Here is a 24,471-nt window from a genome sequence, read left to right as displayed (position 1 = left end):
AGGTAGCAGAGAAACGGATTTTAAACATTGTCTAGGACAGATTCCCATTGATGACAGCTGTGAGGACTGGAGGTCGGACACTAACAAAGCTGTTTTACATTAGCTCAGCTGTGGAGACTCTGACCCTCAGCCAACATACGCTATGGCCTCAATTCATCTCCTCTTTCTGCTCTATCTCTGTTTGTTCCAATGTAGGTAAATACAGTTATGTAAGACCACTGTTGGTTTTAATGAAATGAAAGCAAATACAATCATTAACAACACTATTTAAATGTTGTTTTTATGGAATTTTGTATCAAATGCAAGACATTTATAGAGTGGTCATTAATACAAATAATATGTTGCATACAAGGATACACTTAAAAACAGGCTTTTTCTGTCTTCTTTTTGCTTACATTTCAGGTTTTTACATGAATTCAAAATCAGCCGACCAGTGATTGCTGGAAGCTGGGGATTGAGTCTTTCAGTTTTTGTAAGTATCAATTTGCCTCTTCAGCTGTTTCTGTCTTGCCACATGTCTCATACACCCCCGCTGTCTTTCACCCACACTGAACACCTGCATCAAATGAGGTGGACAATTGCAACACAATGTATGCACAATTAGACCTTTACATAGGCACAAAGTTACTGACAGACCTTTCAAACATAAGATCCTCCAACTTATTTTTCTTGCATTTTGTTTTGCTTCATTAGTTTGTTGTGGTTACTCAGGATTTCTTTTCTGTTTCTGTCACATGTTATTGGTCCTTGTGTGATAAGATCCACTTTCTTGTTTGTGAGTTGCAATTTTAAGGTTAAATCAGGCTTTTTAGTATTTATAACGGTACGTTTCTTAATGGCTATAATTAAAGCCTTAGATGGGAAACAACACATTTTCCTGTTCTAGAGAAAATACACATCAGCCTTTGGAAAAAAGTCTTTTGAAAATATACTAACATACAGGTGACACTGGTCAAAAATGTGAAACGTTTACATTGTTTTTGATAATTCCATTAAAATAACCAAACACATTTTTGATTGCCAAAACTGATTTGAACCATTCCACAATCGCATAACTGCACATAAACTGGGATTTTACCTTTCATATATTCATGGGTTAATCCATGATTGTCAATTCAATCAATTGCAACTTTATTTGGTCTCATTATGAAAAGTTAATGCTACAACTTTAGAATAAAATAATATTAACTGCATACTAATTGTGTCGGTACTACATGAGAGCATACTCATCCTTTTCCACCATAGCTATATCAGACCTACGTTTAACTCGGGTCAGAGTCACGGAGCAAGCTTTGTGTAACTCTGCGTCTATGAAAATGTTAAACCATTTTTGCTCAGCTGCTGCTCTTGGCAGTTTTCTAATGAAAACGTATCTTATTAAGCAAATAAATGTGAGGAACTTCATTGATATTATTATTTTCTTCCAAATGTCATATCATGGGAGTCATATTGAAGAGGAGCTATTCAATAACAGACTGGAAATGTCTCTCTGAATTCAAAGTTCATGGCCATTTACTATTGTTTAATCATGCGTTTCACACCACACACTGTCTTCCATCTAGCTGCGAGCTACCTCTGCTGTTGCACGTTAGTTTGGTTGAGTTTGTTGTGAATGGCTTGAACTTGTAAAACAGTTGCACTATGTCATCATCTGTCTGATAAATTTGGTGTTCTATTCATGTTTATCTGGCTAAGTTATTTTGAAGCACTGTGCACACATCATTAAAAGACGTCATTGCACACATTGTTGACAGAGATGCAATAAAAACAGACAATATGGCGACACTTCTCAGCTGAAATACAGTACATGTACCACATTGAGCTAGTTTTTGTTTAAAACATATGCAAAGTCCAGAACAACACATCTGTGACTGTTTTATTAGTTAATTGAATCAACCACTGGTTTGAGCAGGTCTTAAAAAACCTGATCATTTAAGTTATCAACTTGCTCTATCAATTTCCCTTTCTTGGTAATTTGAGATACCAGATGTAGTGTATTATGATCATATAACTTATGCTAGCCAGCTTCACTAACAGACAATAAAATAAAAGATGCAAAAGTAAAGTTTCTTGAGTTATCATCAGCAGTACAGTAGAAGCCTAAGAGTTAACATGGATTTCTGCAAATCAGTGGAAAATTGCCTATAGTTTTTAATGTTTAAGCATCAGTTGTTAGCGACCATAAATAAAAACATTGCAACACTGTTTGAAAATAATTAAACAGAAATTGCAAATATGTAAAATCTACTAGTGAGCTATGTCTACTTTACCCCTGCTGGTCCAGCTAAAAATACCCCTCCTCAGTTGGCTAATAAATTGCCTCCTGTTATGTTATTAAATCATGTTAATGTTATTAGGCACCTGTCAGTATTTCTTATACATGAAAATATTGCATGTGGTGGGCAAGCATTCATTGCCATCCTGCTCTTCTGAGACGTTAAGTTGGATCCTCATACAATTCGAAATGTAGATCTTTTGACCTACAGGTTTAATTAATCTCAAAACATGACAGGAAGTAATTTAGTTTGTGTCTGGATCGCTTATAGAACAAGTTTAATTACATGCCTGCAATCTCATTTGAAAACACCTGAGAATATGTTGGACCATCTGAAGAGGCTATATACACTCTTTGTTAGTTTTTCCCATTTATCTAATAAGCAACAGCCTCATGGTCTCTCAGCTCTTAGCCCACTATCGATGGCACCACTTAAGGGGAGGATGCGGGGGAGACATTTTGTCAGAAATTAAATAAACAGCCCTTCACCATAAAATGAAAATGAACAACCTTTGAATGGTTATTCTTCCTCTATTATTTATCAAATGGGCTTCTTCAGCCCACTGACCCTGCAGTGATTATGGTCAGTATGTTGCTGAGCAAAGACCGCCTAACAAAGATTTTAATTTCATCAGCCTCAATTACTTCCAAGGATCCCAGTGCGAATTTGAAAAAGTAATTGTTGCACATGTCATTACCTGGCAAGAATGTGGAAAACCCACCTGAATTTGATCCATCATCCTAAACTCTGCATTCAATTAATAGCTTGTATTACTCATAAATGACCACGTTTCGAAAGGCCTGATATGCTTTTAGTGTTGGCAATTTCATTAGGTGGGTTATTGTTTGGGCCCTCTTTACGCTGGTGATTAAGTACGGTCTATATTTAACCACATGAAAAGGAGCTAACCTCTGAGTTTATTATTATTTGAAGGTTTGATGGACTTTATTTCATTCTCAGAAGAATAAAAACTTAATATGGACTTGGCTGCTGTCCTGCTTGTCAAGGTATGTTCCCTTGTACTGTAGGACAGAATTTCACCTAGTAGTTATATACGGCAGAAAACAGGACTAGAGAACATGCCATTAATCTTCTTGCTACCCCAGCTGTGGAAAGTAATGCATAACTAAAAGTCCGGTAAAATGAATTAATGATTTCAACCATGAACTTTTCTCCCAAAACGCCATGAATCGTCTCCAACTGATAATGCACCACGACCCTGGAGTGTGAAATCCGTGTTGCGTTGAGAGTAGCCAGTTAATTGATTTGCAAATTATTTAAAGTTTGTGGGGCCCAGGGGAGTGCTAGACTGTAATGACGGCCCATTTTGGAAGAATTGAAAAACTCTTCCTAGCCAAGCCAGTATTAAATAGTAACTGTAATCTTACAAGTCTAATCTGAGCCCCATGAAGAGAGATGGTGTCCAGTATTGTGTTATTAGATTGGGTCAGCTGAATATGCCCTTTTAAATTGGAATGTATGTCATCCTAAATGGAAGATCTAATTTCATTGTTCTTTATCATCTTTTAGAAACTTGGTTTCTTACTTGCTGGTGCTTTTATTTTTTCTGGGAAATCATACAATATGAAGGACAATCTGGTTTTAATACAGGTACAAAGGTATTTAAAAAAACATACTGTATATAAAGTCAGTTTACAAATGGCGTTTTTTTCTATTCTAGGCATTTGTGTCATTTGTCCGTCGGTATAACATTCATTGTAGCAAATTCAGCCTTTAACTTCTGTTGAGTGTTGACTGCAAAATGAATGGGGTTTGACTGACTTGGACAAAGGGAAATGCTGATTCTTACAACTCTCAAACAGGCATGTGTGATATTATAAATATATGTAAAAGATAAGATGAATGTGTGAGTCAGAAAAATCTAATAAGTTCAGAATGTTTTGTTGTGGTAAGACCTAGACCAAGCAATAGCCGGTCATTCTGCAGAGAAGGCTCATCTAGTAGCATACACACTGTACGTTCCATTGCTTTTTAGTCGAATTTGTTTGATCTCTGTGTTAATATCAAGAAGCCTCTAATCTCGAACCATTAGCAACTGCTGTCATTCAGACACACGGTGTCAGTCTGATTTAAATAAAATGAAATGAAGATAGTTGTTTCTGGTCCCTTGGCTTCACTCATTGCCATAAACATATGCTCTGTGCCCCGCTTCTTTCCATCTTATTTATGACTTTAATTTGTTGTGTGGGCTGCGCAAGAAATCAAATTTAATCCAATCCTCCCAGGGACCCTGTCATATAATAACATGGTAATTTCTGTGTATCCTTTTGAAAAATGAGGAAATTAATTCTTCCTGACATGTTCTAATTATTCCAGTGTGAACGGCGGATGGGCTCCCCTCCTTCCTCCCATCCCCCCCATCCCCCTAAGTGTCAGTTGCCGACGGGTGGCGAGGTGCTAATGCTGACCAGCAGCGCGTTTAATTTGAAACATGAGCAGACACCTTTCAACACACCTTCCTAATGTTGGAGTGGCTCACACAAATTAATTCACTACTCATCTGGCAGCTCTGACTGAGGTGTGTGTGTGTTTGTGTAGGTTGGGGGGGGGGGGGGGGGATGGTCAATGGGACTATTGCCATTAGTAAAGGTAACATAAGGTGTGTCTGTGTGTGTGCATGTGTGGGTAGTACACTGTATAAATGCAAATATGTAAAATGTGTGTGGACATGTGCTGGACCAGGTATCACCTTATTTCATGTGACTGGGTGTTGAGATGGTGTAAAGCTGTCTGCTGGGATATTGGGATTGCTTGGACAGCTTTTTTTCTCCTCTCTGGATTGCCTCCATCTCAAACCAACAGTACCTTTTCACACATCCCAATGCTCCACTGAGAGCATTGAAAGGCTTATTTAATTAGACTGTCATCAGGCAGTCTTTAGTTTATCACTGCTATTTGCATAGGGACACTACTGGCAGAGACGGTGTGAAACAATGATCTGGCGTTTCTTATTCAAGAGTTAAAAACATAGAAGAAATAAATGATCCATAATAATAATGTATTAGAATAATATTAATAATTGTTATAATTTCTATCCAGGGTTGCTATTGACTTTCAATCTGTAAAAAAAAAGAAGTCATATTGTCATCATGGAGAACAAAATGAGTTAATAATGAAAATGGTTGAAATGAAAATGTAAAATTTTATTCTAACTTTTGCAAAGACTTAGTCTCTGTAAGTCCACAGCTCTGTATGCATTCATGCTTCTGAGAGAAGACATGTGTTTCCACTCTAATTATGTACAGTATATAAGCAGCTGAGACAGGAGGAGAAAAGATAAACAAACAAAATTGACTGAACTTTGGAGTCGGGTTAAAACCATAGGACTCTAATTGATTTGATGTGTGTGTGTGTGTGTGTGTGTGTGTGTGTGTGTGTGTGTGTGTGTGTGTTGTCTCTGGGTCGTAGAGCAGAGGGCTCATAGCCGTGGCGTCATGTTTGAGGAGAAGAGAGCATGGCTTTGTGAACGGTGGGTGGGTCCCCCCATGACTCAGAGAGAGGAGAGGCGTCAACATGGCCGCCCGGTCCACAGGGATTAAAGTGCCCCCCCTCACATCCTGCAGGGTTAATCACTGCCATTTTGGATCCATGCAGTGGGAGCAAATGCACTCTCCATCACTGTGGAAGAACTGAGACATAAGCCACCAGTTAGGCTGCCACTCTGTGGATAGATCTGCTTCATAAGCTTGTTTCCACTCCACAATAGAGAGTTTTGAGCCCTGGTTAACTTATCTTAAGGACCTGGACCAGTGCAGACTCTTGCACTCTGTATCCTCCTCTTTGGATATTGCAATGGTTTCTCATATGGCTTTGGTTAAGGGATATAACAAGTAACCTGGGATGTAGCTGGTACGATCTGTGTAGCTAACTTCTGTGTCTCGCAATGTGCCACGCACTACGTGAGCCTGTTAATGACTGAAGGCTGAGAGTGCCGTCTCGTGCCAAGACCCACATGGCTGCTGGCGGTGCATTAAATCAGCAGTCAATTTGACTGGAAGTTTGAAATCTGGGCTAGGTTAAGGGGTTGTGCTGAAGCCGTGTTAATAGCTAGCTTGTTGTCCATATGGTACTGCTTTAATAGAGCACATTTGTTACAGATGGTGGGAGACTTGGTTAGGCAGAGGCAGCTTTTGGCAGAGGCTCATTCTTCGAAAGGGCTGCTGTGCTGCTCAGACTGGTCCAGGTCAGCTTATTGATGTCTATCTTCCCTGCTTCTCCTTAACCAAAAAGCCTGCCCTTGAATTGTGGCCTAGCCTTGATTTAAAGACATTCTTGTGTGTGTGTGTGTGTGTGTGTGTCTTCAGAGAAGAGCAAATACAATATGGCTCGGTCACTTTTTCCTGAGTTTGGTCATTTGCTCTCCAAACCGCACCTTTGCTTCCATAGGCTAAGTTCAGTTGTCTCTGACCACAATGGGACTGTAGTCAGCAGGCACAGCTGAGGAAACACAAGCACACAGAGAGTGAAAGAACAAGGGTTATGGAATAAGACAAATGATAAAGATAGAAACTGAGCATAGCCTAATCTATTTCACTTTCTCTGTTGCTTTTTACGTTTCAGCAAGTCTGCTGAGGGATTCAGCTACCAATAAATAAATAAACACACATTCTGATAATAAAATTGAGTGCTGTGTTAATCCTGAAACTTAACGTTTCATACAAACATACTGTTTCTATTCCTCTACCTGATTACTGGTTTTCAATGTGTACTAAAATGTGTTTGCATATACTGTAAGGTTGGAGCAAATTCACATTTGTGTTGGTATTGTTTTTTAGTTTGTGCGCGCCTGCTTCAGAGTATGTGTGCTTTTTGCACTCAGAGAAGTGAGGAGACACGCTTGATCTGCTCTGCACTGTTTGACGGTTGTTTTCTCACGTTGTCACTGACTTGGTGTGCTGTGGCGTGGTGATGGTATTATGTGCACTGGGCCCAGCTGAGTGGAGAAAAGAGCAGAGCTGCAGCGCCCCCAGCCACGCCACTCCCGCCTCCCCAGACACCTTATTGTGAGAAAAGTCTCGGCTGAGCCCTCTGGGTTTTGTGGATCCACTGCCTTGCTAAGTGCTGGCCAGACTGAAAGGCACAGTGTCCTTGGGCCCAGCTCATTCTCTCCATTCTCTCAGAGGCTTTGTCTTATAAACCACGAGAGCAAGAAGAGAAAATGCCAGATTAAACCCATGTCACTGAAGACTTAAGATGGTTAAGGGCTGAGATGTCAATTGCTGTTGCGTTTTGTGTTATTCATGATTATACGCATGAGAGATAGTTGTAAGTTCAGAATAAGAGTATTTTTCTTTCTCTTGGTGTTAATAACTAGTGATTTTAACTGCGGCAAAATCTGCAGATCTGCAGACTTAAGCTTTTCTTAAGTTATGGAATTAATAATAGGATGGTGGAGTTGAAATGTTATAGTGAAATGACACATCATAACGCTTAACAGTTTTGCAAGATATCCTTGAGATATTTCAGTGTATAGTGAGATTTGAAAGACATTTCAATGACTGACAAAACGTCCACTCTCAAATCTGTTGGTATTGCTGCTCATTTTTACCACCTAAAGCACATGGAAGTCCTCATCAATTTCTTAACACATCAAAAGTGCATATTATACAGACCAATAACAAAGGCAAATGGAAATCTGTTGTAAGTCATTTTTAGCCATGTGTCGCCAAAATTGTGTGGGTAATGCTTCTGAACGACCCCTACAAGTGGTGACATCATGACCACATCCTTTTGCCTCATTGACGCTGTAAGTCCCAGCCTGGGTCCATTGCGGCCGGGCTCCCAGAAGCCACAGCACCCTCGCCACACATGGGCTGCAGCTGGACCACCGTTAGCTACTCTGAACAGACCAGGGCTGCTCTGGGATCTGTGGTTACAGTGCTGGATGTCCATGTATATATCTGCACACAGCCGTGGAAAAAGACTGTATAGAGATCAGTAGGCAGAGTTTATTTGATGCAAACATATCATCAGGCTCTCAGTGCAACCCAATGTTGTATGCAAATCCACTCCCTACATGGAAAGAGTATAATTAATGATGTCAGTTCATAAAAACAGAGGATGGGTTTTGTAGCCATATTTCTGCTTTAATTAAAGACAGGCTTTATTATAGGAAAGAGATGTATGCTGTGTGTTTTTTCTTTCTCTCTCTCTCCCTTTTCTCCTTCTTGATTATCACTAATTTCATAGTAAAAATGGTTCTCTGTGATTTCTCCTGCCAGAACCCCAACTCGCTGACATGGAGGGCTTTCTTCGTAGCAGCTTTTTACTGAGGTTAGTTTCATTTCCGTTGTTGCCATTTAGGATCATAGGTCGGGCAAGGGTGGTAGCGGGCTAACGGGGGTTATGCTTTCTGACACATTGTTAGCTTTAGACTTTGTGCTGTGTGTACGTGCACATGTTTGTGTGTGTGTGTGTATGTTTCTGTATATTTGACCAATGTTGAACATGGTTTCTAACACATTTACCCAAGCTGTGTGTTATGATTGTGATTATTCAGTGTGTGGCTGACTGTCATGCTCACCCTGATAACATCCAGAAAGCACACATCAACAAGTTAAGGGACACATGTAGATGAGCTGTCCCCCGTGTTCTCCTTCCTCTCCCTTCCACGCCTTAAAGGACCTGCACATCAGGCTTTCTGTGTCTTTACTATACATGCTTTTGTCTGACCTCCCTCCCCATCTGCCCCCCCTTTACCAACCACCCTAATCAGGGATATTGGAATGAGGCAGTTGCTGGAATATCTGTCTTGCGATGTACTGTTGCTTCCTGTTGTGTTCCGTGTTTGTATTCAACCTACCATAAAGATTTACATTTTTTGTCTTTACCCTTCCTGTGATTCTAATTAAAAATTTGTGCTGTCATTACACACAGAGGAAGTAAATAAGAGAGTGTATTTACCATTGGCTCTTTTCCTAGTCAGCTACCTTCTCTAGGCTCCAGTGTTGCTCCCTAATTAGGGTTGGCTCATTAGAAGCCACAGCAGCAGCATCTGCCTTTCAAAGCTGCTGTCAGCCAAACTTTACTAAAGCTAATGAAGCCTCTTTGATTTCTTTTTCAAAAGGTCACTTATTTGATTAAATTAACAGCATTTTTTTCTCTCTCAGAACTGTTGGAGGCATTTTAAAAAGAAAGGACAATTTGATACCATTACTCTCGCTAGTCAAAATGTCCTTGAGGAATTCAAAAGGAAAATCTCTCATGCATTTAAATTTATGTTATTTATTATAGAATTCAATCATTTAAAAATCATACTAAAAGTAAGATTGAGACCCACATACAGAAGCTTCAGAAAAAAGCAGGTTGAGCTCTGAGTTCTGACAGAGTTTAAATTGCGACCAATTGTGCAGTTAATCCTGCAGAATTACACTGTATGAATTATACTCACAGGGATTTTTTTCATACATCTATGACCGTTCACTGAAACAGTTTTTTTGTTATCTTTATTATATTTAACAAATCGAGGAGCCATTAATTACTTGCATATAAATTGCATATATTTAATATGCATTCATAAATACATAAATACTGCAGTAAATAAAAAAAATATGTCATATGGCAGAAATGTACAGTATCAGTATCTTTCATGGCTTGGCACCAATTTATTTGGTGTGGTGTATCTGCTAGGTTTGACAGAAGTTATTCAGGCATACAGCATGTTACATTTTTGAGAGCACACTGCCTGTGCTCATTTCCGCTTTTTTTGTAATGGTACAAAGTGGATGGCAGCGTTTAACTCTCAGCACCTGTCAAAACCAGTTTGGTGGATAACTAACTGCACTAAAGATGTACTGTACACTGTATGCAGCAATGAAAGAGGTTTGACAGAAGCATATCTCAAGTTCTGCATCCAATTTCACATTTACAAAAGAAAAGAAAAGTAACTTAACCTTTGACCTTGGCTATTTCTCACCAATTTCCTTTTGTTCTTATAGCTGTGAGGAAACACTGTGATTATTCTAAGTAAAAACATTATTGCGCCGCTAATCCACATCCTTCTGTCAATGTCGGTTTTAATTAAAGGAGGAGCGCCAGTAGAAAGATATCACGCACACTGGCTGGAGATTGGAGGCCTCAACAATCAGGCTAAGATTAAAGGCAGGCTTTGCTTCAGGGTTAGCCCTTTTGCTTGGATAAGACATGTGTCCTGGAGTGGGCTGTGGGTTGGGGGTAGGGGTGAAAGGGGAGAAAAGGATAGAAACAGGGATGGATGGATGTGGCAGTTAAGACATTCCTCCAGTGAAGAATCCCAGTGTCTTTTCCCAAGCAACTAAATTGGGTCAAAGGGGGCTTCCTTAACATGCTCGTACATTTCTGCTCAAATGTGCAGGTGTTATTGACTTTTTATACTGTATGTCATGTCTCAGTAGCAACCCGGATGGGCCTTTCATTATTGTAATGAGTCACAACTTTGGTTTTGAGTCATACATATAGTGAGTTTTAATAGCCATAAAAGAGCTTATCCATGGCCACTGTGAAAAATACATCAAACTCTTCAGATGTGATGGGGAAAAGTTTAAACCACATATTTGATGTACATGTCAAAGCCTTTGTACTGTCTCCTAATAATAAGTCTGTTTATAAATTCCTAATATTTCTGAAACTAACGCAAAAGTTCTCTGAACTACAGTATATATAATGTGCAGTGTCTTTAACAGACAGCTATTTGTGCTTGTGTAACTGTAAGCCTCACAGTTTTTCTCTTTGTTGAAAAGATGCGTTTTCATTTTAGATACATTTTTTATATGTTTATGGAAGACATTTAACAGGTTTTTGTTTGTGTAGTCAAAGAGACCGAGCAAATGAGGGAGAAAGGGGAAGGAAGAGAGACAGAATACAGAGATGTGAACAGAGAGAGATAAGCACAGGAAGAGAGGGGGGGGAAGAGAGAGAGGGAGAGAGATGTCTTCAGTCTCTCTACTCTCAGTGGGCAGGACCTCCCCCTACATTTCTGCCATTATTTGATGTAATGAAAGGAGAAAGTGTGTAACATTGAGATTGTTAATTAATTTAGTCTAACAAGATGAAGATAAATGAAACTCACTGAAGGTTGACTAGGCTAAGGGGCCCACTTAGCATTCCTACTGCCCTCGAGCTCTGTCTCTCTCTCCTTTACAATGGAGCACAGCTAATAGGTGCAGCACCGTGTTTGTACAAACCCGCTGAGCTCTCACTCAGTAAGTTTAGATGTGGACCTTTTTTGACAAAATATTTCATTTCCAGCTTCTATTTATCATAATCTTCTCTCTTTGGGATATTTTAATTTCCAAACGGCTGGGCTGCATTAGGTAATGCAGTTAGTTTTGGAGCATAGATATGCAATTATCTAATTGAGTCATCTTGACATGTTCGATAAAACTCAGTTGACATACATAGTGAACTGACTTTTTAAATATATGTGTAGAAAAGCACTGGTCAAATGTTAATACATACATTATTCTTCTGCGGACACCTCATAGTCTACTTGTAGATAACAAACACACCTTTTATTATCTTCTGCTAGAGATCAGTTATATTTTTTCTGAAATGGCGGGAGGTTATATAAATGGCCATTCTCTCCAGCAACTATGTGGCCCCTTCACATGAGTCTGTGACTCCCAGCCTTTCACCGTGTGAATGGTTCTTCTCTAATGCGGCTTGGGGGCTATTTGAGCGGCAAGACAGACAAAAAGCAGAAAGGACTTTTTTTTTTTTTTTTTTTTTTTTTTACAAAGCTAGACAGTTGTCTTCATCCAGAGCCCTTACAACCAAATCAGTAGTCTATCGAGGTCCTTCCTCAGTGGACACTTTGTGCAGGATCTTCATGGCAGCACAGACCAATCATTATGGCACCCATTCTTTGCTCCCTTAGTTCTCAAGTCATCAACAATGGGTTGTTGATTGTACGGAAAACACCAGAACAATTACGTTCTCTGTTTTGGTGGCAGGGCAGCATTTTAAAGTGCAATCCTCGATAATGGCCTCATTATTGTTATTCTTGGAGCAGGCCTCAGGATAAAGAAGTAGCCGCTTGCAGTACGTCATTATTTCGTAAATTTCGATTAGCTCATCATGCTGTCTCCTGGCAAACAGAATCATAGCTAATTAAAAGTGAGCTAGCGCTCTTGCCTGTGACTTAAAAGGTAGCACTCGATAGACTGTTATATGAAAAAAGTGGCAAAAAAGGAGGATTAGAGCTGTTACCCTGGTAACTCCAACTTCCATCTGCGAGGGAACAATGAACTTGTGTTCCTCCGCCACCTATGCTTGAAAAAACAGAAAGCGAGGAAGTGAGTGTTCTAAAAGGACAAGACCCTTTTTTTTTAACAACAAAGTGGGATCCAGGCCTAATAGTCTCTTTGGTGCGAGTTGTTAGGCGAGATCTCTGGGGGATAGAGGAGCAGAAAGGTCAACGTGTAATCCTAGGACAGTGAAGGTTGTAACAGGTTTTTTTATAAAAGCAGGTTGTTTCTAGATCTGTTTTTCTGGCCAAAAAACATAACCTCAAGTCCATTTTAAAGATGTTTAAAGGAAAACAAAGATTGACAGAAATGGCTGCTAGTAATATGTCTGCTCGTGATAAAGCGGGTAACATGCCCCACAGCCAAAATGTACACATTCCCTCAGCTGATTTAAAAAACACAAACAAGATGCCAAAGAGTGGGGCCAATTAGACGGAGCTGTCAGAAGCTGTTGGAATTGTCTCTTGCATCTCTTTTTACTGATACAACCAATTCTGCGTTTGTCTCTGGCACCTCAGCTCTGTTGGAAACAACATGAACTCTTCCATGAATCTTAAAAACACATATGTTTAAACCAATACACTCATGGCTTGCAATAACCCCTGCATACATTTTTTTAGCCTCTATTCGACCAACATTGAACACTCTATTGTAAGTATTTTAGTTAAAGCATTAAAACATTGAGGTGATAAATACTGATTGTCATGAGTAATGCATTTCTATAATCTCTATATTTCAACAAGCATTCAAACAATTTTCTTAAGCATTACAAAAAGTAAGTGTTTGACGGGTTAAGAGCTGCTCAAGAGCTGCTACTCTGAAAGGGAACGCTCCTGCTCTAAAACACTGCTGAGTTATAATGATCCATGACTATGGAGGAACAGTGTGTGTTTCTCTTTGAGTTTTATGTCCCTTATTACAGCTGCAATATGTCTGCTCACATTAAGCTAATTTATGGCTGAGGCCAGCCTAACAGCAGTACAGGTTAATGAATTTGGCATTACTAATTAACCGTTATTGAGGGATGAATATGAATCCTGTGGTCTGGAGGGACGGCACAGAAAGGGGGAGGAGAGGAGAACGGGACAGAGGACTTTTCTGCCCTGTCTCTTTCCTGCAGTTCTTCCTTTGGGTCGCCTTCACAATGACGAAAACATGAGAAGTGGATGTGAAGACAGCACAGCTTTGAGGTTAAATTGAGGACAGCTTTACTTCAGTGCAATGCCCCATCACAATACTTTCTCTGAATGAATGCATCTGAAAAGAAAATCATTTAGACGATTATGTATAATTCCACAGAAAGCATTTGGGGAAAAATAAGACCACCAAAACCAAAGGCAGACTACTTGGCCATTTTTTCTGTACTTGCTTTTCTGTATTTGCTGTGGCGTAGCAAAGTATTGCCTCGTAAAAGGATAAATGAACAGCTAAAGTGATTAGACACTCTCATGTAAGCTGAGGACCATTCTGTTCGAACTGTTGTTAAGCAATTATTTCAGTCACCTCTTGAAAACAGGAATTTAAAGGCCGCGTAGCTCAATCTACTCAAGCAAAGAGGGATGGTAGCGACAGTGTTGATTATTGAGCCATTATTGAACAGCCATGAGACACACTCTCTCTAGGCTATGAGTGTGTTAAGAATATATATATATATATATATATTTTTAAAACATTTTTAAATCTGTTTCAGAAATAAGCTAGGACGGTTAATCAAATTGCTAATCGAAAGCAATGTATGAGAGACATAATTTTACAGTGATGATAACTTTGGATTAAATCATAAAAGTGACTGAATAATATAAAATCTTGATTTATTTTTGTTAATGCTCCACCCAGCTTCCTAGTCGGCTGTTCAAAGCTCTCTCTCTCTTTCAGCAAGTTTTACATCCTATCTGGATTACAAAGACATTGTCTCTCTCTTTTCTTTTTTTTTAAAGCTTGTTATAATGTTGGTGTTATTCGTGAAGCACCCCAATTTTTGATGTGTATATTGTTATTGGCTGGTGTACTACACGGTACACGCACTGTTTAAATCTCATTTTTCCTGCCACTCTTTCTCTCTCCCTTTTACTCTCACTGGCGCCTCTACACTCCACGTCTGACATACTCTCCCTGAGAGCTAAGCCTTTCAATTTAGATTTCAATTATCATGTTAGTTTTGTGATTAGACTTTAGTCCTCCAGGAATCAGACCTCTCTGCTCCTCTCTATTCCACTCTATTCCACTTCCCCTGCAATCACATCCCATCTGATGAATTGCGCATATAATTACGGAAGTTATTGAATATGCAGATCACTGCTGACTCTTGGTGTGCGGTTCATAATGCATCAACTCTAACTGTATCAAACAAGGGTCTCTGATAAAGACCCACTCTGATAATGAGAGAGGGCCAATGTATGCTATTAGTCAGAGATAACAGACACCACAAAGGCTGAGACTCAATTAAAACAAAGCCACGCTGTAATCTGTGTGTGTGTGTGTGTGTGTGTGTGTGTGTGTGGGTGTGTGTGCTCTCCTAAACAGCACTCACTGGGCACAGTCAGCTTTGCCATTACAACCAGCACAATACAGACCAGACCAACGTGAGGTATTTCCCTTATGTTACAGTATGTTGCTACCATCGTTTTACACCCCGTCCCATGATGCAATCCCTGGGAGCTTTTCAAGGGAGGGGAGAGAAGCACTTTACAGGCACACCCGCAGGAGGGGGTTGTGGGAAATTTTGTAACTTTTGATAGCTTTTAGAGAGCTATACTAAAATCCTGGCTCACAAGCAAAGAGGAAAAAGTATTTCATGCATTTTGCTGTTAAAATTCTGGATAGACTTGTTGCTTGCTCTTCAACAGGTCCAAAACCAATACTCATTTTTTTTTCCCACATAATGCTAGTCTTACAGGGTTTCTCAGCTTAAGTTTCACACACAATTGAGAATACAGGGAAACGATAGAAAACCACTCCTGTATTTTTAGCCTGAGCTATAGTGATGTAGCTGCCATTTATAGCTGATATGCCAGGCTGATGCTGGACGGCTGCCCTGCTGACACCAGAGAGGAGGGTTTATAGACTGCACAAACTCTGCACAACGTGATCGCAGACGGACATAAAGTAAGCAGATCACATGTAGATTAATTTGATTCTGATGTATTTAATTGATGATGAGACATTGATGTTTATATATTTTAAGATTTGTAGGATAAGGTGACACATTCTTCACACAGTGGAAGTGATCTCAAGGTGCAGACAAGTGGCCATCTAAAAACACACAAGTGTACTTCAAACAAAGAAACGATGCAAATATCAAAAAAAAGAAAAATGTAAATTTGTAGCAAGTGAGGATACATGTGGGTTGTCAGCAATACGCCACCTTTTTTTTCTCCTCGGTGCTTTCACTCTTGTGCCACCATGTGTTTTCTGCATTTCTTGTAATCACTTTTAACCAAGTCAGTATTTTATGATATTCTTAGTATATCCGGCATGCCATTTATTTTGCACTCACATACATGTATGCATCTACATTCATTCATTCAACCTTGATTTATGTGCAAGAGATCATACAGATATGGTGCATAGTTGCTTACGTGTGTGCTTGACAGCATTCATTCAGATACTCCTGGGTCCTTTTTGACCACACCCAACTAGTTGATTATTTCATGCAAAACATCTTGTGCCTCTTACCACCTCTCTTCTGATTGGCCATTACTGTTTGAGTGATAGTCTACTTAAGTTTGTAGAATTACTTCTGCTGTAAGTACTGCTGACTATGGTCCTACGACTAAAATAGTAACTTTTATTTCGCATCTTTTTGCATCCAAAGAAGTTGCTTTTTAGTCAGAGCCTTTTCTCTATAGCGATGGGACCAGTTCACCTTGGCTACACACCTGACACCACTTCTTGGTAAGCCTGGAGTCAAGAGTGAACATTTTTTTCCACATTGTTAATTTAGGCATACATTTTCCTATTTGGTTATTTAATGAGTAATATTTTTTTGTAACTTTCCCTTTTAAATGTTTATTTCCATTGAACTGAATCCTTTAAACAACTTGAAATGGTATTAAAACTAAGGCAATAATCCGGTATGTTTTGAAAATCTTTTGTTGCCCCAAATCCTGTGGTCACAATGACAGATATTAGAAAGCATGGCTGGTGCTGGATCTTTTTGACTGTCATGGCCGTCTGTTATAATTAAGACTCAGCGCACGATTTCAGCACATGGCACTGTGGCACATGTGTATTATTATGTTCATAGGATTGAACACTTTTACACCAACTGTTAGCTTAACAGGAGGTCAAAAAGGTGACTTAAACTTTGTTAAGGGGCTTACATTGGAGCTCACATAGCATGAAAGTGGCTGACTAATGGGCCTAGACACTGACAGAAAATACACAGTTTAGGGACTGTGCTCGTGTTCAATGTTAAATGCCTGTTCTGTGGTCTGTAAAGTAAAAAAATAAATAAAACTAAAGGGCATGGTTTGCCTAAATGGCCAATGAGATTTGACTGCCCTTTACTGTAAAAAGTGTGTTGCAAGTGCAACGACCTCTGTCAAGTTCCAGCTATTGTTTGCAGATTGGTTACACACTCTACAGGCTGTGAAAGACACATCTGCTACCTTCAGCTCAGTGGAGAGCAGATAGACAGGGTTGAGGGTTGTGTGTGTGTGTGTGTGTGTGTGTGTGTGTGCGTGCGTGTGTGTGTGTGTGTGTGGAGGGGGGGTGGGTGGGTGGGTGGGTAGGTAGTGTGTGGGTAGGTGGGGTCCTCAGCTACCCTGTCACACAGCTCAGCTACAGTCCTTATCTTCTTATCAAATATTTGTCTGGCCTTCACTCCCTATTTGCCTTCTATTCTGTCTGCTTTTTTTTATTGAAATCTATCTCAGGCAGATTGATAAAGTTTAGTTGTTTTTGTCTGTTTTGCATTATTCTAGGTGTGTACATTTTACATAATGAATTTATTTTTATATTGTACTTAAAATGTATGTAAATAGATATTTGATGCTGATATGGATATTTTCCACATTATTTAAATTTGTTAGGATTTTAAAATTGCACATCAGGAATTTGATACCATGTGATTTTACCATTAATATCGCAGGCCAGCTCTACAGAAAATTCCCTTTAAATTGTTTTCATTAAATATAAAACCATATTTGTTTAATGTGTTTTTGATTGATTCCCTGATTGAGATTCAAATGGTGGTCATAAATGTTTCAGGACAAAGGGTCTCTTTGTGTGAATGGGGCCCCAGTTGAAATGGAGGAGTAGTTTGAGATTACCAGATTATTTCCTACTAGCCCAGTGAGTGAGGCGAGGCGAGCCGCAGCCCTGCACCGTGCTGTGCTGAGGCTGAGCATAATGAGTGTGGTGGCAGGGAACCACAACAGAGCCGGGGCAGAGGCTGCCTGGGAACCAGAGGCCCATGGCCCACAGCCAAACACACACACAAATCCTGCCACACACTTGTGGCTTTTTAAGAAAGCAATTTAGTTAATGATTTCATTTTGAAGCACTGTCATGATGCATTGTGTCCCCTGGGTGAGCCAGCAAAAGGATAAAGGAGAAACTAACACAGAGGAAAAGGTATTAGTAAACACAAGCTTCCCCTCGACAACCACAGAGAAAAATAACATGCAACTGAGCGTAATGTGGCATTTGTTGTGAACACAGCAAAAAAAATCACTTGGGTAATAGGTTGTGGTATGTATATCACTTGTGGTTCCTGCTTCTTTTGATGCATTGCTCTAGACAAATGCAGAAAAGAGTAGAAGCGCAGTGTAAGTAAGGGTCATGGTTAGCGGCATAGACTGCTGAGGCATTTTGAGTTTTAGTCAGTGTCTAATCCACTACAGTGCCCGCTTCCCTGGAGTGGAAATATAGCACATCTTTCTGTTCAACCATGTCTGTCAGCTCTCTGATTTTATTAGGGCTATGTTTCACATTCATTTACTCAGGTTCTCTCAGTGCCGGCCCATGAATGAAACCATCTTAGCATTGCTAAAGCAGCAGCTTGTACATGTCTTCTGTGAACCAAATTTTTGGGCAATTACTCAGATCAGTGACTGGGGTTTCTGGTTTTGCTCTTTAGATATCATTTTTCTCCAGTCTCTCTCTCCTTTTTTTTTTTTTATCAGCCGTCAATCACTCATGGTAACTTTTAACCACCTCCAAACAGGGCTGGGTGCCAGCCATTCATTTAGACCTTCTCCTTTGCTCGGCTTCTTCCTGTCCGACCTGTCAGAATGTAACACACTGTTGACCATGCTTTCTATTCAGCACTGGCAAATTAATTGGTTTCAGTGGTTTAAATCAGCAATCAATGTCAGTTTCCCAACATAATAAGCCTTAATCATAAATCTTTGAGGTGTGGCTTGCCTGACCCCTATTCATCATGGCTCTGCTAGATGGCCTCATCTGGGTGGAGCAAATGAACTACCCCTGTTTTGATTTTCCAATTGACGTGTCACATGAAACGTGGCTACTCTCTCCCCTCCCCGGTTCTATCCCAACCCTTCTTCTCACAGTCCTTAAAAAAAAGAAACACAAGGGCCCAAAGACAAAGAGGAAAATGAAGTCCAGTTGTCACAAGGCAAGACACAGTTGTGTGCCTCGTGAGAGTGCTCAATGAATACCATTAATTTATTCAGACAGAGAAAAAAAATAACAGAAAAGAAAAAAACAACTCTAAAGAATTAGAGGTGGGTCTAACTGTAGCTAATGAGCTGTTGTCCTCACAGCCCCTATAGAATAACAATAGAGCAGTTTAATTACAACAGCGTTGAAGATGATTTCAAAATGTTTTCTCTAGCTACAGAATTCTATTTGAGATGAGAATGAGATTGCGTTTCTTTTCAGTAGACATTTCAAATTTGTCAATTTGGTGACCAGGAATTGTGAAGCATTCTATATCAGGAAAAAATCTCCTCCTTCATAATTAGCTATTGTCCTTGAGTATTTGGCCAAAAATCTATTTTTTTTTTTCTCCAATGCCTTGCTTTCTTCTTTTTAACTTTCCCCCCCTTTTGAGATTTCTATGCTCCCTACAGACTTATTGTGCATCTCTTTGGTAACTTGGGATGTGTCTCTTCACTTGGTTGCCACCCCCCAGCCAGCTCCTCAACTCACATTTCTGGCAACTGTGAGAGATGTTACACTCGATTTGTTGAAGTGCAGCCATTTGCTGCAGACTCTCCAGTGCACAGAAGAAGTTATCTTTATAAATGACAGAATGGACCTTGCCTGAATGGTGCTTTGTTTACTGTTTAACAAAAAGGGGGCCCCACTCTATATTTCATCTGTCACCGTTGCTTTTCTTTCCTTCGACAATGCTCGATTGTTTTCATGAAGATTTCAGGTTCCATGAACAGAAGAATTCTGTATTATTATGATCCTGCCAAATTCCGATCTGCTTTCCTTGTCCTGCTCACAAAGGGCTCATAACTTACTGTCAACTATGAGGCAAGCCACAAAGCTCCACTGTTGCTCAGCAAATAGGGTTGTGTTGGTTGATGGCTTGACTTGCTGTGAGGTTTGCTTAAGTGCAGCAGCAGCAATAGCAGGCTCTTTGGGAACTCCGTCCCCCAGTAGGCCCACAGAAAACGAGTGAGTAAAAGAAAGAGAGGTAAAACAAGAAGAAGCTTTTCTTGTCTCAGTATTCCATTTTTCTCCATTCAGGAAGGGAAACAGGTCGTCTGGTGAAGGAGACTGCTGAAAGTTGTTGTCCTGCTACTGTTAGTGTCTTCTGTCGAGTGTTTTGACTCACAACATCCAGTTTGCTCTTCTTCTAGTGGATAATTTCTGCTAAAGAATGACGCAAGTCCAGAGAAAAAAAGGACAGCAGTGAATTTTTTGGGACGGCCAACCTTCATTTGTGAAAGCATACGCATGAGTGAACTTGTGTGTGTCCTGGGGAACTGAGAGGCTGTTATGCCATCCAGCTCTGAGCTTGTGTCCTGGGATCAGGAAAAGGGCCAAAGGCACAGGGGACCTAAGAAGAAGAAGGAAGCAGAGAAGGGGGTAGAAGAGGGGGCAACGAGGGATTCAGTGTGTGAGTGCTCATCGACCCTTCCTGAGTAGACAGACAGGGACACTTAAGCACTCTCACACCTGCATCTGCCTTTGCCTTGCGTGGGGGGCAAGGACACCAACCAGGCTGTCATGGCAGCTGCACAAGTGTTTAAAGTGAGATACACGGGAGTTCCTCTAGCAGCATATTATTGCAAATAATCTACCCTGCAAAGTAATTATCAAGGCTCTGCTCAATATGTAAAGTGTGCACTTCAGGTGGCTTGCTTAATTTGCTCTGGGTGGCTATCATTTCAGTGTGGATTTTAGCTGTGGTAACCGTGGCAGTTTCTAATAGAGAAGGCATCAGGAGAGAGTGTGAAGTGAGGATGAAGTGCCGCCGTAATTGAGTTGACTTTTTGCAAGGGAAGGTCAACAATAATGGAAGAACAATTTAAACAAATTCATTTAGACAACTCTCCAGTCCCAGGAGAGTAGGTTACCTTTTTTGGAAAATCTGTATTTTCCCAACCATTTACTATATTTTAATATCATTATCAGTAATTACTTTTTCAATTTAAATAAATTTTGTATCACCTGCTCAAAATGACTTATAAAAATTCTAACATGTCTTTTCTTTCTGATTTATCTGTATTTAATTCTGTAAGAATAACACAATAGACAAACATATGTATGTGTGTGTGATGTCTAAGTGTGTGTGTGTGTGTGTGTGTGTGTGTGTGTGTGTGTGTGTGTGTGTGTGGAAAAAGAGGCTAACTGTGAGCAGTATACAGCCCGTGTTACGAGTTGATTATGTATCCAGAAACCTGGCTGCTGCACAGCATGGCACAATCACAATGGAGGGTGATAATTTAATTGTGCTAAACGGTGGATTCCGTGTCAATGCTCCTCCAGCTGGGAGCTGTCAGGTAGTAATATCTCATTATGGCAGGTGAAGAACCCAGAGGAACCCTACCATGACACCTGTTAGAACAGGAGGAACCCCTGAAGGGAAACACACACACAGATGATTTTCTCTCTTTGACTTTCTCTCACACACATTGTACGCACACACATGGTTTAAGGCCCCCGAACTATTTTCTTTAGCTGCTTCCACTTACTTTAAAAGATAACTGTTATTCAATTAATTTTCAAGATTATGCTTTTTTTTGGAAATCGATTTAATTGAACAATGTCAGTTTTTAAAAATGATCTTGTAACAATAGGTTCATAATTTGGTGCACATATTTAATAGCTCCTATAGTTCAATACAGTGACAGACAGGACAGAACAGTCATATAGCACCATATATTTGTTAATTAAATCAATTAAAAGATCAGTCAGACACCAAGTGTTCTTTTTTATGCTTGAAGACAGTTGGGAAACGTAAACACTCATCCAAGCTGATGCTCACTTGGCCGGTGTTTTTCAGTGAACTAAGTTAGCAATTGCACGTTGTTTAGCTAATGTTAGCCAGCAATATCTCTGTTGAGATGTCCTACATTAATTTGGAGATTAAACAGTTTGTTAAGAAAAAAAGATTAAGGTGTTAAAAAATATACAGGGAGTTGCAGAGTTGGTGAGTGATAGCAAATCTCTGTCATGACTTATGTCTATGCTAGCTAATAATACAGGCTAGACAACAAATATGACTGTAAATCACTGAGGCAAACTGCAGTGCATTAGCATCCTACTCTGACACGCCATATCATTGAGTCCAGCCAGTTATAGTCAGAGCTGTTAATAAATTGATCTGGTCACAATTGCAGTCTGGTTAGCAATAATAGTTTGGTCATGTATCATGGTGTAGTATCTTTAGTTGAGCTAAATGCAGCTGCCGATCAGACCATTTACAAGGAAAACCAATATGCCCACATTTAGAGAAAAAACATCTGTCAACATCAATGTGTGTTGTTTTTAAGCATTTTTCAATCAAAGGTGAAACATCACAGTTAAGATGGGTTATGGTGGAACTTGCCATTCCTGCCCCATTAACTTCAATAGAAGTGTCACCAAAGTCTGGCATCTTGGAACGCTTGTAATTTGAACGCTTTCACATGATAACGACCCTTCCTTCTTTTATAGTTTATAGTTTCCTTTGGGCGAAGTAATTAAACAATCTTTTTAAATCAATTATTAAATTGATTTAATTTTCTCTGTATTTTTCTATGCATGTGAAGGAAGAAAGTGTAATTTTTACCAACTGTTGGGAGTTGAAGGTGCAAGACATCAGAAGTGAGACATGCATGTGGGCGGGTTGGGGTGATGGGGGAGATGGTGTGGAGTTACTTATAACCATTGTCTATAAAAGGTCAACAGTGTGACAGAGCAGATACAGCGGGTGAAAATCAGTCAGACCCTTTTACGATGAAATGAGAAATGGGATAGCCGAGGACACACGGCCCCTCAGTCACAAGATGAGCAGTGCACAACACGCCCACACAACCAATTAAGCAGAGGTTGTTTTGCACGATGATGAAACATTATCGCAGGGAACAATTCATGACTCAAAGCATTCCAGGCCATATGAGCCCGCGGCTGGGGAACTTAAGTCCTAATCCTTCAAATGTGTGTAATATTGTCAGCTATATATAGGCCAGTTCTCTTTTCTAAATACCCTCGCTCGTCTCTGCCTCAAGTCTTCAAAGTCACTGGGGCTTTGTCTGTCAGATAGTAGGCAGGAGGCAACATTTCATGCACTTATTGATTACTTTGGTTTGTCAGATGTCTATTGTTGTGTAATCAAGCATGAGGGAGGGCAGGTTGTCAAGGATTCATGAGTTGCTTCATCAGTTCTCCATATTTTCACTGTTTTGTTTGTTAAAGCACATTTTGGGCTTATTTTGCAGAGAAACTGATTAAATTATTAACGTGGGTAAAGTTATTTCAACAACACCAGAATACACTGTAGTTTTACAAACAGGGCTGTTTTGCTGATTTTATTTTGCAAGCAGGGACGCCAAGGCTGCAAACAGTGTAGTTCTATGAGAAAATGTGATTTCATTTTACATGCATCGGTAGTTCCCACATTCAGCCAAATTCTCCTTATTTTGAACCTCATCAAATTGTTGTATCTATGCTGATCTATTGCACACAAACCCCTTTTGATCTCAGCACTGTGTGATCCCCGCACCAAATGTGAGAAATAAAATACCGTATGGTTGCCCTCAGATATTTTCAGAAAATTACTGCCACGCTTCCCCTTTTCCCTTTCAATAATATGAGGTAGTATTGTATGGGGCTTGTTGGAGGTGGGGGTGGGGCAGAGGGGGGGGGGGGGGGGGGGGGTGGTTCTCCGCACTCTTAAGCTGCCTGAGCGCAGCCCTCCCAGCACTGCTAATAAATTATTAACTCCTGCTGACAAATACTGTTATGGAGCCTGCCGCAGATCTGTTGCATTCTTTAACAAGATTGCTGTAGACACATGTTACAGGAGGATGGAGTCTCCATCGCTCCCTCTCTCCTTTTCTCTCTCCCTAACCCCTTCTCTCGCTCACGCCTCAGCAGTTTGACTGATGGCTGGAGACCAAAGTAAAAGTGCCTGAGAGACTGAATATTTTAGTGGTAAAATAATACCACTTGATTTACTGTGTAATACAAAAGCAGTGCTTTGTTTCACTCTCACACTCCATTGAGGACGAGGTGCTTGTTGCTCTCGAGGCTTGGGCTTTTTGGGTGCATGAATAAAAAATACATCAGAACTATGCGGCCGAACCGCTCCCACCACACACACACACACACACACACACACACACACACACACACACACACACACACACACACACACACACACACTACTGCCTGCTCTACTTGCGTGATCAGAACTTTGTTCTGACTTTTCATTTTCAATTAACAGTACTTGATTTTGATATCACTTTCTATTTGATATAATTACAGGAAACATTTAATGGCTGATTAAAATTGAGTAAAGACACAGCTGACGGCACATCCAG

General features: G+C 40.1%; 1 protein-coding gene across 5 annotated transcripts in view; it reads left to right on the top strand.

Moving 5' to 3' along the window:
• sox6 (SRY-box transcription factor 6) overlaps positions 1–24,471 on the top strand; it is a 132,526-nt gene that overhangs the window by 20,442 nt on the left and 87,613 nt on the right. For 4 of the 5 annotated variants that reach the window (XM_068730227.1, XM_068730229.1, XM_068730226.1 and 1 more), the window contains exons 2-3: positions 403–472; positions 8,519–8,570. In XM_068730227.1, coding sequence (XP_068586328.1) covers positions 8,536–8,570 — 35 coding nt within the window. In that variant the 5' untranslated portion in view covers positions 403–472; positions 8,519–8,535. The remainder of the gene's footprint in view (positions 1–402; positions 473–8,518; positions 8,571–24,471) is intronic. The other variant, XM_068730230.1, reaches the window with a different exon arrangement.

This window comes from Cebidichthys violaceus, unplaced genomic scaffold (assembly GCF_023349555.1).
Source record: "Cebidichthys violaceus isolate CVI_PGR_0920_01 unplaced genomic scaffold, fCebVio1.0.p SCAF_5, whole genome shotgun sequence".
NCBI classification, from domain to species: Eukaryota; Metazoa; Chordata; class Actinopteri; order Perciformes; family Stichaeidae; genus Cebidichthys; species Cebidichthys violaceus.
Note: the sequence above shows the minus strand (reverse complement) of the source record. Positions and strands in the feature narration are given on the sequence as shown.